A 1,367-nucleotide genomic window follows, 5' to 3' on the forward strand; every position below is an offset into this window, starting at 1 on the left:
GGTCGTTCTGATCCACCACATAGATATGAACAGGGGCCGTGCTGCTGAGAGGCGGCACCCCAGAATCCTGGGCCTTCACCACGACCTGGAACTCCCTCAACCTTTCATAGTCGAAGGATCTGACAGCATAAAGGCTGCCCGTGTCAGACTGAATGGAGACGTAGGAGGCGACGGGCAGCCCTTCGATCTCTCCATTCAGCAGAGAGTAGGAAACAGAAGCATTTTCCTCAGCATCCGGGTCAACGGCCTTGGTGGTGCAAAGGGGGACCCCAGGGGTGTTGTTTTCAGGGATGTAAACAGAGTAAGCCCGCTCTTCGAAGCGGGGAGGGTTGTCGTTGACATCGGAGATGTCCACCTGGATAGTTCTGTGGGAAGTCAGGGGAGGGGCCCCAGCGTCGGTGGCCGTGATGGTGATGTTGTAGGCGGGGGCCCTTTCCCGGTCCAGGTGGCCCGCGGTGACCAGGGTGTAAGAATTTTTGAAGGAGTTGAGTTTGAAAGGCAGGTGGGCAGGAGAGCTGAGAGTGACCTGCCCATTTTGGCCAGAGTCCTGGTCAGTGACGCTCATTAAGGCCACCACGGTGTCCGGAGGGGCATCCTCAGGCACAGGGCTGTACAAGGCAGTCAGCACCACCTCGGGGGCATTGTCGTTGGCATCCACCACCTCCACCAGCATTTTGCAGTGTCCAGCCATGGGGACAGAGCCCCGGTCTGTGGCTTGCAGGTAGATCTCATAGGAGGAGGCTTCCTCATAGTCCAAGGTGCCGTTAACCCTCACCTCTCCGGATGCCGGGTCGACGGTGAAGAGGCGGCGCACTCCCTGCGGGGTGTAGCTGCTGAAGGCATAGCGCACCTGGCCGTTGGGTCCCTCGTCCGGGTCCGAGGCATTGAGGGTGACCACCAGCGTGCCCGGGGCCGCGTTCTCCAGGAGCCTGGCGGTGTAAGTGGGGCGGTCGAACTGCGGGGGGTTGTCGTTGGTGTCCAAGACCCGCACGGAGATGTGAGCCGTGGCCGACTTGGGCGGCTGGCCGCCGTCGAGGGCGGTGAGGACCAGCCGCTGGAGCGGGCTCTGCTCGCGGTCGAGGGGCTGAAGCAGGACCAGCTCGAGGACTTTGCTGCCGCGCTCGAAGCCGCGCCGGTCCAGGGCGAAGTGCCGGTTGGGGCTGAGCTGGTAGGTCTGCACCGCGTTGGTGCCCACGTCCGGGTCCTGCGCGCCCTCGACGGGGAAGCGGGCGCCAGGCAGGGCCGACTCGCTGAGCTCCAGGCGGGCCTCCGGGCTGGGGAAGTGGGGCGCGTTGTCGTTGATGTCCAGCACCTCCACCTCCAGGTCGTGCACCTCCACCGGCTGCTCGATGACCAGCTCCAATCCT

The 1,367-nt window shown here is 63.4% G+C and overlaps 1 protein-coding gene across 1 annotated transcript in view; it reads right to left on the reverse strand.

Annotated features, from left to right (window-relative positions):
• PCDHAC2 (protocadherin alpha subfamily C, 2) overlaps window positions 1-1,367 on the reverse strand; it is a 108,320-nt gene that overhangs the window by 105,605 nt on the left and 1,348 nt on the right. The window contains exon 2 of the mRNA XM_015429200.1: window positions 8-1,365. Within this exon, the coding sequence (XP_015284686.1) occupies window positions 8-1,365 (1,358 nt within the window). The remainder of the gene's footprint in view (window positions 1-7; window positions 1,366-1,367) is intronic.

The sequence above is a fragment of the Gekko japonicus genome, unplaced genomic scaffold (genome assembly GCF_001447785.1).
Source record: "Gekko japonicus isolate JY-2015 unplaced genomic scaffold, Gekko_japonicus_V1.1 scaffold2946, whole genome shotgun sequence".
Taxonomy (NCBI): Eukaryota; Metazoa; Chordata; class Lepidosauria; order Squamata; family Gekkonidae; genus Gekko; species Gekko japonicus.